This window comes from Martes martes, assembly GCF_963455335.1.
Source record: "Martes martes genome assembly, chromosome: 4".
Taxonomy (NCBI): domain Eukaryota; kingdom Metazoa; phylum Chordata; class Mammalia; order Carnivora; family Mustelidae; genus Martes; species Martes martes.
In genome coordinates this window covers 164,242,458-164,258,568 of record NC_137891.1, presented here as the reverse complement: position 1 = coordinate 164,258,568, position 16,111 = coordinate 164,242,458, and the positions used below count along the sequence as shown (strand labels likewise).

General features: G+C 37.2%; 1 protein-coding gene across 1 annotated transcript in view; it reads left to right on the top strand.

The window, feature by feature from the left end:
• The window catches only part of AGO3 (argonaute RISC catalytic component 3), a 122,164-nt gene extending 106,420 nt beyond the window's left edge, over positions 1-15,744 (top strand). The window contains exons 14-19 of the mRNA XM_080800787.1: positions 148-238; positions 5,145-5,339; positions 5,674-5,808; positions 8,424-8,525; positions 14,385-14,584; positions 15,145-15,744. Coding sequence (XP_080656913.1) covers positions 148-238; positions 5,145-5,339; positions 5,674-5,808; positions 8,424-8,525; positions 14,385-14,584; positions 15,145-15,253 — 832 coding nt within the window. The 3' untranslated portion in view covers positions 15,254-15,744. The remainder of the gene's footprint in view (positions 1-147; positions 239-5,144; positions 5,340-5,673; positions 5,809-8,423; positions 8,526-14,384; positions 14,585-15,144) is intronic.
• The last annotated feature ends 367 nt before the right edge of the window (positions 15,745-16,111 follow it).

The window sequence follows — 16,111 nt, the reverse complement described above, 5'->3', positions numbered from 1 at the left end:
ATGAATCAAGAGACTAAAGCAGTAGTTCCAGCCTTTGAGGCTATTCTGTGCTGTGTCAGTGGCTTGCAATTGTGTTGCAATAGTATAAACAGATAAATGCATAATGAAAATATGAATTATCTAACTCTTTTTAAAAATGTGTTGAAGACCTTCTGTGTTCCAGCAACCAGTGATCTTTTTGGGAGCAGATGTCACTCATCCACCAGCTGGTGATGGGAAGAAGCCTTCGATTGCTGCTGTAAGTGTCATTAGGCAGGTTTATCTTGTCTAAAGCTTAGATGATCAACAGTTTGGTTCCAGCTTTTTTAATTTTAATGACACTCTCTTTGAAACCAACTTTTATAAATATATGTCTCTAGACTCACCTTTCGGGGCACCTGGGTGGTTCAGTCGTTAAGCGTCTGCCTTCAGCTCAGGTCATGATCCCAGGGTCCTGGGATTGAGCCCCGCATCGGGCTCCCTGCTCAGAGAGAAGCCTGCTTCTCCTCACACTCCCCCTGCTTGTGTTCCCTCTCACTGTGTCTCTCTCTGTCAAATAATAAATAAAATCTTTAAAAAATTAAAAAATAGAATCAACTTTGAAATATTCTTTGGATTTTTCATTCCTGGTTTGGGGCTACGGGTTACATATATGTTTATTAAATGAAGCTTATTAATTGTATTACTCAAGTCTTTTGTTTCCTATTTTATCTATTTTCAGTTAGTTTTTGTTCCAAGAGTTTATGTATTTCAGTAGTGTCTCTGTTACAGAAAGATGAATTGCATAAAACCTTGGTATATTGCTTTTTTTTTTTTCAGTGTACAGTATCTTCTACCTTTGTCCAATCTAATACTTTTTCACCTGAATTTTTTGTTTTAATACTGCCACTCTGGGCACCTGGGTGGCTCAGTCAGTTAAGCGTTTGCCTTCAGCTCAGGTCATGGTCTTGGGGTCCTGTTATAGAGTCCTTTGTCTGGCTCCCTACTCAGCGGGGGGAGTCTCCTTCTCCTTCTTCCTCTCCCCCTGCTTGGGCTCATGCTCTCTCTCTCTCTCAAATTAAAAAAAATAATCTTAATACTGCCACTCCTCCTTTTAACATTTGCCCACCTCTGTGTTTGGTAAAGTTTCTGTGTCAGTTCTTTAAAGTGTATTTTTTTTAAGATTCTATTCATTTATTTTATTTTATTTTAAAGATTTTATTTTTATTTATTTATTTGACAGAGAGAGAAAGAGCAAAAGAGGGACCACAGGTAGGGGGAGTGGGAAAGGGAGAAGCAGGCTTTCCACGGAGCAGGGAGCAGGGAGCCCTATGCAGGGCTTGATCCCAGGACCCTGGGATCATGACCCAAGCCAAAGGCAGAGGCTTAATATGTAGGTGCCCCCTACATACTTTTTCTATCACCCATTATAATCTTTACATAAATTTTAAGTTTTAACAATCTGGTACATTTTATTTATCCATGAAAATGATAGTAATGTTAAAATTTTCACCTAAGATTCCAAAGCTATTTTCACTAGTGGAGGAAATTTGCTTTTATCTGTTAATACATTAATTATATTGCTTGGGCACCTGGGCAGCTCAGTTGGTTAAATATCCAACTCTTGGTTTCTGCTCAGGTCAGGATCTCATGCGTCCTGAGATAGAGCCCTCTGTAGAGTCCCGTACTCAGTGGGGAGGGGAGTCTTCTTGTAGATTCTCTCCCTCTATCCCTCCCCCAACTCATGCACATGCCCACTTGAGCTCTCTCTCTTTCTCTCTAAAATAAATAAATTTGGGGGGTGCCTGGATGGCTCAGTTAAGCATCTGCCTTCAACTCAGGTCATGATCCCAGAGTCTTAGGATCGAGCCCTATGTCAAGCTCCCTGCTTGGCAGGGAATCTGCTTCTCCCTTTCCCTCTCCCCCTGCTTGTGCTCCCTCTTTCTGTCAAATAAATAAAATCTTTTTAAAAATAAAATAAATCTTTTAAAAAATAAATTATGTTGCTTTTTATTCTTATAGTTATGCATGAGTTGTTATTTCAGATGTCCTACAGGTAGTATGGAGCCACTTCTGATATTCATAAAAATGTTCTTATGGAAAATGGAATTATTTTTTCAAAGAAGAAATTCAAAAGACTTACTTGGATTTGCTATTTTGAGGTCTATTTTCCAAGAAAGTTTAATTAAGCGCAGTTGGATTGTTGGACTTCTGGGTAGTCATTGTCCTTTTCTACTGAATCCATTTCTAACAAATATCCACTTTCTTTATTGTTAGTAGAATTTATTCATTGATTCTTTTTGCTATATGGCTTTATTCCCAAGAACTTAAAGACCAGTGTGAAAAAAATAAATTTAAATGATAATTGCCACATAGTATAATCGATATTTAATAGCAATATAAATTAAAATTTAGATTGTAAAAACCTGGTGTGTTTTGAGAATGTTGAGAAATGTAGGGAATTGGAGTGTAGTATAATGGATTGTGAAGCCTAATAAGCTTTTGTGTGGCTGTTTGTGCCATCAGAAGGGGTATAGATTTTTTTTTTTAAGATTTTATTTATTTATTTGACAGAGAGCGAGATCTCAAGTAGGCAGAGAGGCAGGCAGAGAGAGAGCAGGAAGCAGGCTTCCCGCTGAGCAGAGAGTCCGATGCAGGGCTCGATCCCAGGACCCTGAGATCATGACCTGAGCCGAAGGCAGTGGTTTTAACTCACTGAGCCACCCAGGCGCCCCTAGATTTATTTTTTTAGTAGTGAGATACCATTGAGAAGAAAGAAATAGCTAGAGTTCCTTTTTTTTTAACCTATAGAAGATGAAGTAAAAGTAGATACAATCCCATGTACATAGAAGACAAGTTCTAGTTCATTTTTTAAAAAATATTTTGTTTATTTATTTGACAGAGAGGAGAGACAGCGAGAGAGGGAACACAAGCTAGGAGAGTGGGAGAGGGCCTGCTGAGCAGGGAGCCTGATGTGGGGCTCGATCCCAGGACCCTAGGATCATGACCTGAGCCGAAGGCAGGCGCTTAACGACTGAGCCACCCAGGTGCCCCTCTAGTTCATTTTTTGAAAAACTCTTGATTATTTTCTAGTCTGACCTAACACAGAAGAGAAACAAGAATTTTCCATATTTTAGTTTCAAGTAATAAGTCATTAAGTTACTGACAGGAAGTTAAGGACTCTTTTGAAGTACTATTTTTATTTATTTTTAATTGAGGTATAACTGACATATAACATAATAGTTTTAGGTGTGCCGCATAATGATTCAGTATATGTACATATTTTTTAAAAGAGCACCATAATAAATCTGATTAACATCTGTCACCATACATGACTATAAAATATTTTTTCTTATGATGAGAACTTTTAAGATTTACTCTGAGCCACTTTCAGATATTCAGTACAGTATTATTAATGGTAGTCATCATACTGCATGCTAATACAGTACATCTCAATGACATAATTTATTTTTTAACTGGAAGTTTGTACCTTTTGACCCCTTTCCCCATTTCATCCATCACCCACTCCCTGCCTCTGGCAACTACCAGTTCATTCACCAAATCTATGAGCTTGGTTGTTTTTGTTATGTTTTGTTTTATTCCACATGTAAGTGAGGTCATCTGGTATTTGTCTTTCTCTATCTGACTTTTCTCATTAGCATAATGCTCTCAAGGTCCATCCATGTTTGCACAAATGGCAGGATTCCATTCTTTTTTATGACTGAATAATATTCCACTGTGTATCTATGCCACATTTGTTTTATTCATTCATTCATTGATGGACACGTAGGTTGTTTTCACATTTTAGCTACTTTAAATAATGCTACAGTGAACGTGGCAGTGCAGGCTCCCATTTTTGAAGCACTGGTGTAAATACTACCCTGGGAGAAAGAGAAACTGGAGGCAGAGTGTCCACCTGCTTCTCAGCCTTGGCTCTGATCAAAATGATGTATAAGCATTTTAAAAATATTCAGGTTCCAGAGATCATTCTTCAGTAGGTCTGTGAGTAACTATAGTCAAGGTGAATTTTTAAGTTCATGCTTCAAAGTTTCCTTTACTCCAAAAACACATAATAATATTAAACAGTATACACACAAAAGAAAATTATGATCGTTACTCTCAAAACCAAGATTAACTTCTTTAAGGATTGAATGTAAAACACAAACATAATGCAGTAAGAGGACCAATGGATTCAAGCCTCTGGTCTAGGATGCTGCAATAAGAGAAAAAATTCTTTTAAAGTTTATGAAGCTTAACAGTTCTAAGATGATATTTCAGAGTCTTAAGCATGGCTTCTGGAGTGGTTTACTAAAGATATAAAGAGAAATCCAGGGTTTGAATGGGTCCTTTTATCTCCTTTCTCATTCTCCGTATCAGTGTCTTTCTGTCTCTTTTCTTTTCTTTCCAATTTTTAAATATACAAACAACATCTATGAATTAGAATCTTACTAAAGTACAGGGGTGCCTGGCTAGCTCAGCCAGTAGAGCATTTTACTCTTGATCTCAGAGTCATGAGTTTGCCCCACTTTGGCCATAGAGTTTAAAAATAAAAACAGATTGTTTTTAAAAATGTGAAGTGCAGCCTACTTACAAGAAAATAGTTTATTGGGGTTTTTTTTAAGATTTTATTTTTAAATAATCTCTATACCTCATTAGTTTCTTTTTTTTTTTTTAAGATTTTATTTATTTATTTGACAGAGAAGTCACAAGTAGGCAGAGAGGCAGGCAGAGAGAGAGAGAGGAGGAGGAAGCAGGCTCCCCGCTGAGCAGAGAGCCTCATGTGGGGCTCGTTCCCAGGACCCTGAGATCATGACCTGAGCCCAAGGGAGAGGCTTAAGCCACTGATCCACCCAGGCGCCCCTACACCTCATGTGGGTTTTGAACTCATGACCTCGAGATTAAGAGTCACACACTCCCAACAGCTATCTGAGTCAGCCAGGTGCCCCAGAAAATAGGTCTTAACTCTGTACTGGGTGTTTTATTCTGTTCTTCCCTGGGAATTATTGATTTTTTATTACTCTCAAAATGAACTAAAAATGAACTTTTTTTACTCTGAAATAATAAGGTTATAATAAACTACAAATTTAAATGAAACCCATATACTTTTTTGTTTTTTGTGGTAAAATTCTTATTGGTGTAATTTTGATTGTCTTAATTTCTATTTTTCTTTACTTTTTCTAACCTAGGTTGTAGGTAGTATGGATGCCCACCCAAGCAGATACTGTGCCACAGTAAGAGTTCAGCGACCCCGACAGGAGATCATCCAGGACTTGGCCTCCATGGTTCGAGAACTTCTCATTCAGTTTTATAAGTCAACTCGGTTCAAACCTACTCGTATCATCTTTTATCGGGATGGTGTTTCAGAGGGACAGTTTAGGCAGGTTGGTTGCCTGGGATCTCATTATACTATGGTTACATCAGATACTGTGTTTATAATATTGTGTTTAGTTTTGAAGTTTGAAATCTTAATTAGGTTGAGAATTCCACAAGTCAAAATTTGATACTTCCTTAGATTATCTCTTCTAAAATGTTTACTATGGATTTGTAAGCCTTGATTGCTAAGATCATGCTCTGGTAATAATTAAAATGGAACAGAGAAGTATATTTATCTGTAAAGTGATAAGATTAAGAAGTCCTAAAACCAAATCATCTTACTCTGAAGTATGTATAAGAGAACAACTGATAAATCAAATCTTTCCGTTTCATCTCCTCTAGGTATTATATTATGAACTACTAGCAATTCGAGAAGCCTGCATCAGTTTGGAGAAAGACTATCAACCTGGAATAACCTACATTGTAGTTCAGAAGAGACATCACACTCGATTATTTTGTGCTGATAGGACAGAAAGGGTAATCTTACATCTGTTGTAATACTGTTATAAAACAAACTTATCTTACATAGTTCATAGAGCACTAAACAAAGGCTCTCTGCCAACAGAAGAGGTTCCAGTGTATAGTAGCAGATCTCAGCATACCTCATTATGAATAGAGAAGCATCAAACTAGGTTGTTACTTTTTAACTTCCTAGAATTTCTATTAACACTCCAAGTATTCAAAATTCCATTAATGCTTGTTGTTATTGTGAAGAAACTCATAGTTTTAAAATTGTTCTTTCTATTACTGTATGTCTTAAATGTTCAGAGGAGGAAAGGTACATTTATTTTTTAAAATGTCTTGTAAAAATTAGTTTTTTAAAAAGCTAGACACTTGAGGATGACTAGTAGAAATTCATGCAAACAAACCTGTAGATAATGCTTCTTTTAAAATTCACAGGATTTTTTTTAAGATTTTATTTATTTTTAAATAATCTCTATATGCAGTGTGGGGCTCAGACTCACTACACTGAGATCAAGAGTTGCATGCTTTACTGACTGAGCCAGCCAGGCACCCCCTCACAGAATTACTGTTTATATTTTATAGTATGACCATGTATTTTCATAATTAGAGAAGGAGGGGTAAATATCTGGGAAAATCTGTCTTGTCTACATGGAGCATAGCAGTCTTGGCCCCCATCTTTTAAACCCTGAAGCAGAGAAATCTGAGGATTATAAGCATTGGTGTCTCCTTGGGGAAAGGATTCAACAGAAAAGACAGAGAAGTGTATCTCTGCTTTGGTATATATTTAGTCTTTGGTTACACTTTCTGTGTAACTTCGGGCAAGTAACTTAACATCTCCGTTCCTGTTTCCTTCCTAACAACGTTTGGGTGATATTAATATTTTCTTTTATTGGGTTGTTAAGAGGATTAAGTAAATTAAATTATGTTATGTATCCAAAATGGTGCTTGGCACATGCTAAGTGCTCAGTAAAGGTTGGCTAGTAGTTGTAGAGTGGTTGTGATGGTGGCCATAATAGACAAAAAGAAAAAAGAATAATAATAGAGGAAGAGAAACAATAAGAGCAGGCATTGTTCTAGATATGTGTCATAAATGTAACTTATTTAATCTTCACAACACCATGAGATGTTTACTATTATTACCATCATTTTCCACAGAAGGAAAATGGGGCATATGAGGTTAAAGAACAAGGTTATAAAGCTAGTAATTGGTAGAGCTAGGACTTAGGTCAAGCAGCATGGCTCCTAAGTACTCATTATCACTGTCCTATAGCACCTCTCTAATAGCAACTCTCTCAGTAGAGAGTTGATAAAGGCATTTGACCCCAAATTACTAGGTACATTTTTGTAGCTGCAAAACGAAATGTTTCTTCAAAAGTAGGATTAGGAAAACCTAAGTTAGATTTAATGATTAGTAGCATCTGATGTTTAATCATGTTAGTCCTTCATTTGTCTACTTCTCTTTCACCTTTGTTCTAAATACTACTACTACTAATAGGTGAGAGATCATTACAAATGAGGAATAAGAGGCACAGAGAGGTAAAGTACCATGCCCTAGAGAGCACAACTAGAAGCTGGTGGAGCTGTGATATGAACCCATTCTACTTTTCTAAGTAGAGTAAAACTTTTTATATGTGTTAATTTGATTTATGTATTATGAATAAGGATAATTTAGTTGATTATGATCTATTTTTGTTTTGTACATGGTAAAGGCTAACTGGTAGCACAGCTGTTAACTCAAGCCACTACTTGATAGTAGTCCTTCACATGCAGAAAGAATATCTGAGTAGTAAAATAGTTTCCATTTTGTTAGCCTTGTAAATGTAGGCTTAAAATTACTGGTTTTAAATGTTTTTAGGGATAAAGAGGTAGAAGTGTATGTGTGTGTGTGTGTATATATATATATATATGTATGTATTTTAAAGTGTTTTATTAGAACCCTTTCATTATCAGAAATTTTGAACCATTTCATTCATATACACATAGCTGTGCCTGGTGCAGTTCCTTACAAGATGTTGAACTGCTAGTGTGAAATAAAAGGAATAGGGCCTTTGCAGTCAGTTCTATATTTGACTCCCAGTTCTGCCTTTTATTGTGTGCTGTTCAGGAAATTATTTCATAGTCCTGAGCCTGAGCTTCCCTAACATATGGGAATAATACGTAATTTACATGAATTTATTGATTGGAAATTATGTTTTGTGCCTGGCCCATATATGGTTAACAAATGGTGGCACAGTTGTTATTGTCAGCATTCTTTCTCTCTAAAAACAGTATTCCCGAAGGAAAATGCTGGTTTTCAAGAATTACACATTCAAGAGTACCTGCTGTTCCCAGGTACCATAAATTGGAGCAAAAGTAATTTTAAAAAAAATTTCACGTGTTCCACCCATATTGGGATCACCTAGTAGCTAAGCGCCAGTAGGCATTAGTAACTCTTTGTTGTTTATCAACTCTCATTTTCAACAACATATAAGACTAGGAACCAGGACTAGAATAAGGTCTGCTATTAATGTCTGCTCAAGTAATACTTGATGGATCAGCGTATATTTATTTATTTATTTTTAAAAGTGCTTTCAGTTACATTCTTTACCTTTGTCCTGTTTGTTTAAACTTTGACCAAACAAATCTAGGTTGGAAGAAGTGGCAATATCCCAGCTGGAACAACAGTTGATACAGATATTACACACCCATATGAGTTTGATTTTTACCTCTGTAGCCATGCTGGAATACAGGTAAGCCTACCCTTTGGGTGAAATGTTCTAATTCAGGAACTTCCATTCTTATGTATGTATTTTTTTTTAATCTCAGAAAAAGGAGAAAGAAACACTGTTCTCTACACTCCAAATTGTTTCCACATTTCACTGAGGTGAAACTCAGTAAATAAATTTCTTCCCCTTCTTTACCTTGAATTAGGGGCTTATTTCTATGAAAATGCCAGAATATAAGTAGTCTAATAGAATAAATCTTCTCAAACTGAGTCCTCAGTTTAGCCTAAAACTTCAAAAAATTTAAATATACCTGATTCTTCCTTTGACATTTGCTTCTGTTTGATAATACTTCACAGAAAGCTTTGACATTTACTGGCAGATATTGAACATGTGAAGAGTTTAATTGTAGATTTACAGCTTTAAATTTCAGTTAAAATAATTTTAGGAGTGTTATTCTTTTCATAAAATCATTTTGTTAATTTGCTAGCTTTGTCCCTTAGTAGAACATAAGCTTTAATTTAGTGCTTCTCAGACTTTCCAACAGCACAGTGTATCCACGTTCCTTGAATGTCTGAGAGAATGTAGCCCAAAACTATTTTAGGTTACTCACTCTTGATTAAAATAAATTGCAGGCGCGCCTGGGCGGCTCTCCATTTGGCGTTAGGCGTCTGCCTTCAGCTCAGGTCATGATCTCAGGGTCCTGGGGTTAATCCCATGTTGAGACCTGTGTTGTGTTGAGCCCTGTATCAGGGCACCTTGCTCAGTGGGGTGTCTGCTCCCTGTGCCTCTCTGCTCTGCCCCCCCACCCCACCTCTGGCTTGTGCTCACTTGCTCATTTTCTCTCTCAACTAAATAAATAAAATCTTTTAAAAATTTTTTTAAAAAATTTAAAAATTGCAGGAAGATGTCCTGTACTGAACAGCTGTATCTTAAAGCTTTGTATGTTGTAAATACACTAACCCCCATTTCAGTCTTACAGCTTTAAAATTACCCCACTCATTTATCTGTATTCTTGTATCTGTTCCTCTTAAATTAGTGTTGTACATTTTCACTGTGGGTGGTAACAGTCAATTAGCAAAACAAAAGTTAAAAGTACCTTCCAGAGATAAAGTCTGTAAAACTGGAGTGCATGTTTTTAACCCAGTGTTTCCATCATTGTATCCAAAAGAACACTACTGCTCTGACTTCTCGGTAAATATTGTAGAGTAGAAAAAATGATATGCTGTTCAGATGAATTCTGGAAATACTGGTTAAAAAGATTTTTTCACTCTACAGTTTTTGGATACCACTGATATACAAGTGGTCATTATGAGTCTTAAAGACAGGGATATTTCTATAGTTTATTTAACCAGAAATTTTAGGGACCAATTTTCCTTTAGGACACCAGATTGAAACTTTGCTTTAGTCAGCAAATAACAAGGTATATTTCACAAGGACTAAAGATGATTTTTACACATCTTCCCAGCTTTCTTAGAATTTTCAAACTCTCAGAGATCAAAAACAGGAGTCTTGTTTTTTACCAGCTAAAATTAAAAATCCAGTCATTTCTAACCAGTATAAGAGATTATTTTTTCATATCACTATTTTTAACTTTATCATTGATTAATAGATCCTTCAACAACATTTTAATCAAATTCCGTAACTTCTTGACACTTCTGTTGGTTTTATTGGTGTTATTTTCTCCCTTCCCCATTTTATTTTGAGGTAAAATTCCCCACTCATTTTTTTTAAGATTTTATTTATTTATTTCAGACAGAGAAAGAAAGAAAGAGAGAGCAGAGGGAGAAGCAGTCTCCCCACTGAGCAAGAAGCCTGACGTGGGGCTCGATCTCAGGACCTTGGGATCACGACCTGAGCCGAAGGCAGACTTTTAACCGACTGAGCCGCCCAGGTGCCCCTCCCACTCATTTTTACCACATTTTTAAAACTTAAATTTATAAATGACGTCAAAGCTTACTACTCCCACCCTTCACCTGCCCAAGACAGGCCAGAGCTTTGGTCCTGGTAACTTTGAGTAGAAGAAAGGACCATGGCCTGACTCTAAGATACTCTTTCCCCTCCTCCTTCTAGGATTCTAACTCATCTGGTATTCTTGACTGCCAGCCTACTGGTGGTTAGGAGCTGACAGGTTACAGCTTTCTGTAGTCCATTCTGATACATTCTGGTGTCATAGCCTCAAGATTGAAGACCCTCAAAGGGCAGCGGTATCTTTTTTGGGCCCCATCAATGGTATAGACTCTTCCTTTAGGTTACATATCCCATTGTGTAGCTCCATTGCTCCTGCTCTTCCGCTCACTTTCATTCCTTTAGGCTCCCAAAACTCTTTCCAAGAATTCTCACCATTCCAACCCTCTGGAGCTGGCAGAGTGGTCCTGTGGGCTCTGAGCTCAAGAAGTGTCCGACTAGGGCATGAGGTGATAGCCTCCCTTTCCAGCAGGCTCTTATCTTTTTAAAAATTTTATTTGTGGGGTGTCTGGGTGGCTCAGTTGGTTAAGCATCTGACTGTGGTTCAGGTCATGATTTCAGGGTCATGGGATCAAGTCCTATGTGGGGCTCCCTGCTCAGTGGAGAGTTTGCTTGTCTCTCTCTCTCTGCCCCTCCCCCAGCTCATGCCTGTGTGCATGCACTCTCTCTCTTTCTCTCTCACAAGTAAATAGTTTATTTATATATATATATATGTTATACATTTTTATATATGTAATACTCATATATATTGAAATAAGATAGACTTTATTTATTTGAGAGAGACCAGGTGTGAGTGTATGGAGAGGCAGAGGGGGAGGGGAAAGGTGAGAGAGAGAATCTAGCAGACTCCATACCAAGCGCTGAGCCCGTAGCAGGCTCATTCTCACAACCCTGAGATCATGACCTGAGCCAAAACCAACAGTTGGATGCTCAACCACTCAACCAACTGAGCCACCCAGGTGCCCCAGGCTTTTATCTTTATAATGGATTCTCTTGGAGTCCCCCTTACATGTCTTCATGGGAGAGAGCATACTTTTCCTCACAGTTAAAATTCCATGTTTTCAGAAAACCCATAATCACTCTCTTCCCCTATTGGGAGGATGGAGGTTAGGTGGGAAGAGGCCAGAGCCAGGGTGTTAATGATGAAACCTGTCCTGAACTGGCTCCTCTTAGGGAGCCTTAAGGGGAGGTGGCTGGCTCCAAAGATTGGTAGCTCTTTAGACTGTGGGACGCCTAGCATCTTTGATCCTCTGCTTTGGGCCTTAGTTAAAATTCCAGAGTAGAAGGAAACGTACTATTAGAAACGTGTTAACTGGGTGGAGCATGTGACCCCTCTGAGCCTCCAAATGGAGTTCTCTTAAAGAAATACATGCTCCCCATTCAGGAATCAGAGCAGGCAGTGTCCTAAATTATAACTTCCTACCACAAAGCACCAAAACTTCAAAGATATCCTTCACTATTATTTAATAATCCTTTGACTCCTCTTTTGTTAGCTATCATTTTCCCTGGGTCCCTAACCTTAGTCCCTTGCCCCAACACTCAGTACAGGATCCCTTCTTCAGTAAGAAATTATACTGTCAGTCATGCCTACTTCCTTTTCTTTCTCACAGGAAAAAATGTTCAGTATGTACTGTTGTTCACATTGGCTCTGACCTGCCTTGAGTTGGTCTTAGTTCACAGGTTACCCTCTTGCTTGTATCTTCAGTCTGTTGGAAGCTTCTGATTGCTTTCCCTTAGTGTACAATTGCCCCATCCTAAAATGCAGCTCCTTGATCCTGCCATTTCCCTTCAAGTTATTTTCCCTTATCTTTCATTTTTAACTAAACCGTTCTTAAAACAATCGCCTAAAGACACTCACCTGAAATTTAAAGAGACAAATAATATAAGGATATAGAACAATTGAAACTTCACATTTTGCCAGTGGAAGTGTAAATTAACATGATCATTTTTGAGAACTGCCTGTCATTATCTACTAAAGTTAAATATATGCATGCTCAAAAAAAAAAAAATATATATATATATGCATGCTCTATGACTCAGGATCTCCGTTCCAGGATAGCAAACAGAAATGGGTATCCGTGTTCACCAAAAGATAGTACATTAATGTTTATGGTAGTACTGGTCATAGCCAAAAACTACAAACGGTTCAAATGCCCATCATCAGTAGATTGGATAAATAAGTAGTGTATATTTATATAACAGAATATTCTACAACAAAGAGAATGAGGCAACAATGTGGGTGGATTTCATAAACACAGTGTCAAACCAAGGAAGTCAGACCCAAAGGGCCTATGAAGCTATTTATTATAAAGTTCAAAAGCAAACATAATCTATATCGTGCACCCGATATGAGACACGGCACACAGTGAGTGTTCAGTAAATATTGAATATGTGAATATACAATATAAATGCATTATAAGTATATAATTTTGGGGAGATAAGATTTGGTAATAATTTGAATTTTATCAGAATTTTGCACAGTGTTTGACAAATGATGCTCAAATGTTTTTTAAAGTATTAGCTCATCTTTCTCCTTTTCTCCTTTGCCGGTGCCATTTCTTTACTTCAGACCTTCATCATCTCATGCTCGAACTAATGCAGCAGCCTCCTCTCTGCTCTCATTCCTTTTAGTCTCTTCCTGTTTCTAATCCAACCTCCATGTTATTACTGTTAGTTTTATAAAACTCCAGTCTCATCATACCTAAAATTTCTCCTGTTAAAAAACAAACAAACAAACTGTGCAGTACTTTCCAGGCTGCTTATAGGTCAAAGTCCAAATTCCTAAGCATGTCATTCAATCTGATCCCAGGCTTTACTTTGAAACGTCATCTTTTTTGCCCTCATGCACCATACTTTGCTCATACTGGTCTGTTAACTATTCCCCAAATATGCCATGAAATGTTATGCCCCCTGTGCTTTTTGGTAAGGCTGTTTATTCTCTCTGCTGTGCTCTCACCCCAATTGCCCAAACAAGGCCAGATCTCACTCACTCTCCACTTGGTGAAGAATGGTTACTTCCTTTGGTATTCTCATATAGGACTAAGTGCCAGTAGTACTATAGCTTTTATTAGTTGTTTTATAATTATAGATGCTGTATCTCCTCTACTAAATTGTTTTCCAAAAGAAAGGAAACCTTTAACTTGGTTGACTTTGTTTTTCTTTGAATCTGCAGTACCTAACTAACATAGTAACTAACACAGAGGAACTTAACTAAATGTTCTGGATTTTTTATTACAGCAAAATTACATAACATAAAACATAGTTACCATTTTAACCACTTCTAAGTCTACAGTCCTATCGCATTAAGTACACCCACACTGTGTGCAGCCATACCACCATATATCGCCAGAACTTCTTCATCTTCCTTGACACTCTGTACCCATCACACACTAACTCCCCATTCCCCCTTCCCCTGGCCACTGGCAACCACCGTTGTACTTTCTATCTCTCTGAAATTGACTACTCCAGTTACCTTATGTAAGTGAATCATATAATAGTTGTCCTTTTATGACTGATTTCATGTGGTGTAATGTCACCAAGGTTCCTCCATGTGTCATAATTTTCTTCCTTTTTAAGGCTGAATAATAGTCCATTTGTGTGTGTGTGTGTGTGTGTGTGTACCATATATATATACCACATTTTATTTATCCATTCACTCATCATTGGATACTTGGGTTGCTTCCACCTGTGAACTATTGCAAATAATATTTCTTTGAACAAGGGTATGCAGATATTTGTTTTGCGTCCCTGCTTTCATTTTGGATATATACCCAGAATCAATTAAATATTTTAATGAATTATTAAATTAGAATATGTTTTATCAATGTACAAAGCTGTTTTTTTATATAACTTAGTCTGTGCTGAGTATTTATTTAGAAGTTTAGAAATCAACAGAATATGCCATTGCCTTCTCTACAGGGTACCAGCCGTCCTTCACACTATCATGTTTTATGGGATGATAACTGCTTTACTGCAGATGAACTTCAGCTACTAACTTACCAGCTCTGCCACACTTACGTGCGCTGTACACGATCTGTTTCTATACCTGCACCAGCGTATTATGCTCACCTGGTGGCATTCAGAGCCAGATATCATCTCGTGGACAAAGAACATGACAGGTAATATAAAAGCACAACAAACAGAAATTTTCACTCAAATTCAAGTATGGTGGGCATGTTAGGGCTTTCTTGAGAAATCTCTCTCAAGTGTTTCCATGTATGTTTCCTCCTTGTTTACCGTAAAGTACTACCATTTAAAATTAAAGTTCCACAAGCTGTTCAAGGAATCAGCGATCCATACAAAAAGCAGCGATAGTAGAACTGACTGCCCAGAATAAGGGTTCCCATTAAAAAGTACACTTTAGGCTTATTAGTACTAGAATGGTATAGTGATTTAGTTGCTTTACCAAATTAATTCGAGGGAGAGATTGTTGCTGAGGGAGGGAGGGATGATAGTATGCTTGGGATTTACTTCTAAACAATCCTGGGGAGGTGAGAGAAATAAAAGAAAATTGGCCTTGAGTTAATAATTATTGAAGCTGGGTGATAGAAATGTAGTGATTCATTTTACCAGCCTCTATTTTTTTTAATATTTTTGAAATTTTCTACAAGTTATATTTTTCAAAATTACTATATCAGAATAGGGTTTGTTTTTGTGTTCATTGCCACTTCTTTTACAGTGCTGAAGGAAGTCACGTTTCAGGACAGAGCAATGGGCGAGATCCACAAGCTCTTGCCAAGGCTGTACAGATTCACCAAGATACCTTACGCACAATGTACTTTGCTTAAAAAGTCCAAGAATATTCTCTGAGAGGAAGAACTGAAAGATGCATCGACATACAGCATATGTTTCCAGTGGAGTCAGTTGAGTGGGGATGCCTCCAGCCATACAGCAACCAACACTGTGTGGGGACCAGGGTCTGATTTTTATGTTGATACAAGAAAGATTGTTTACTTCATCAAGGAACACAGCACCATTATGCAATATGAAACCAGCCAACTGCTTTTTTGTGCGGTCTCCTTAGGAAGTATCGCCATTGTTTTGTTTTCACTTTCTTGTAGTCTAACCCTTTTAATGCCTTTACCTCAAGTTGCTTGGCAGCACAACTATCTTTGCAAAAAAAAAAAGTAAAGAAAAAGTAAATGACAATTAAAAAAAAACACACACCTACGTGAATAAGTGATTGTTCACGATTATGTGTGCAAAAAAATGTGCATTCGTGTATTCTTGTAAAAGGTATCTGTGTATATTTTAAATATATACATGTATACTTCATGTGCATATATATCTGGATCTACATTGATAATAGATATATATGTGTCTGTGCGTGTATTTTATAGTTCATTCCACTGGGGAACTTTCTTTCCCTTTTATTATCTTCCCACCACCACTTTGATTTTTCTCTCTACCTCCCTTGCCTTCATTACCTACATTTTTTTTTTCTTAATGCTACCAGTGACATTCAGATGTTCATGTATCTGGTTGATTTGGATATAAAGCATGGCAAACTAGATTTTTATTTTTATTTTGCACACCCTACTCCTGTCTCTTGTCTCAAGGGCAATTCCAAGTCCTCAACTCTTGATATTGCTTTCTGAAGAAACAAAATTACTATATATATATAACTATATATATATATACACAAT